Source organism: Olea europaea, unplaced genomic scaffold (assembly GCF_002742605.1).
Source record: "Olea europaea var. sylvestris unplaced genomic scaffold, O_europaea_v1 scaffold3758, whole genome shotgun sequence".
Classification (NCBI taxonomy): Eukaryota; Viridiplantae; Streptophyta; class Magnoliopsida; order Lamiales; family Oleaceae; genus Olea; species Olea europaea.
Window position 1 is genome coordinate 20,709 of NW_019256945.1, and position 1,372 is coordinate 22,080.

The window sequence follows — 1,372 nt, forward strand, 5'->3', positions numbered from 1 at the left end:
AATTATTGCTATTTACTAAAGTGTTAACCTCCTTCTCTTATTGTACTCAACTCCGAATAAATCATTCATTACAAGAGAAGTCTTTATTTATAAACTCTTTATTTTCAAACTTTTGGGTCGGGTTGAAGTCTCGAAAATCTCAACATTGTAAAGGAACGGTGTTCATTGCTTGTAAGTCACCAGAAGCATTGTAAGAATGTTAGATTGTACCATAAGTCAATCAATATAGTGAAAAATGTCTTGCTCGTGATGGAGAGCTTGGTAACAAGGGACGTAGATCTTTCCATTGGATCGAACCTCCATATCATATCATTCGACTTCTCTTCCCTTTTACTTATCTTTGTTTTTATTTATTACTTGTGAATTTATCTTAGTCTTCGTTCCCTTTCATATTTGACTAATTGCTACATCTGAGTGAGAATAATTGTATACATAAAACTATTTTTTGAAAAAGTTACTATAACCAATTCACCCCCCTCTTGGTTAGCTAGCCTTGGGCTTTCAGCATTGGCCGTTGAAACATCGCAGTTTAGAAGAAGCAGCAGCTACAACAGGAGTGGCCAGAGTAGATGAGATAGACGGAGCAATAGGCAAGACCATATCAGTAGAATGAACCCGACGAGTTTGTTGTCGTGTTTCCTTAGAAATTAACTCCGTAAGGGCAACCTCAAGTGTAGGAAGAGGAGATCGATGAACAAAGATGCTTGAGTATTCTCAAATTCATCCCGGATATGCATCATAAAATACATGAACTGATGACGATTACAATATTCAGCGAAAAGCTTAATCGACTTCTCATCAAAAAAAGCAGGGTCAACTTGAGAAAGCTGATCCCAAATGCTACTAACCAGAGTATTAAACTCAGCGATAGACTGTCCAGGTTCTTGACGATCTGGGAAAGCTTAGTCTCCAACTGAAACTCTAGAGCAGCATTACTACCACAGTTGTAGCGTTTTGCAAAAAATTCCAAGCAGATTTGGCATTCCGAAACTTAGGGAGTAGACTCTGAATAGAAGGGGCTGATGTATTAATAAACCAGGAAATGATCTTACAGTGAGTACTTTCTCTTTCATCAAGGGCCTCATCAAACTCCTCTGCGGATTGCTTGTCAGTTTTCGTGGGTTTTTGTGTTGTTCCAGTGAGAAAACAGCATAATCTCGGACCAATCAGAAAAACTGACATTTGTTGGGCCCAAGCATTATAGTTGGAGCCATTCAAAACAATCTCTATAAGACTAGCAACATCATTTGAAAAAGCCACAATAGAAATTGATAATGTTAACCGAGTTAGAGCAAAACGATAGCATTGATGGAATGAGCACGAAAAATTGGCCAGAAAAGTGGCTGGAAGCTCACTGGAGATGATGACGAGC

General features: G+C 38.5%; 1 protein-coding gene across 1 annotated transcript in view; it reads left to right on the top strand.

Annotated features, from left to right (window-relative positions):
• The first annotated feature begins 755 nt into the window (after positions 1-755).
• Positions 756-1,372, top strand: part of LOC111386875 (geraniol dehydrogenase 1-like) — a 10,937-nt gene continuing 10,320 nt past the window's right edge. Inside the window, exons 1-2 of the mRNA XM_023011358.1 lie at positions 756-852; positions 1,040-1,107. Coding sequence (XP_022867126.1) covers positions 756-852; positions 1,040-1,107 — 165 coding nt within the window. The remainder of the gene's footprint in view (positions 853-1,039; positions 1,108-1,372) is intronic.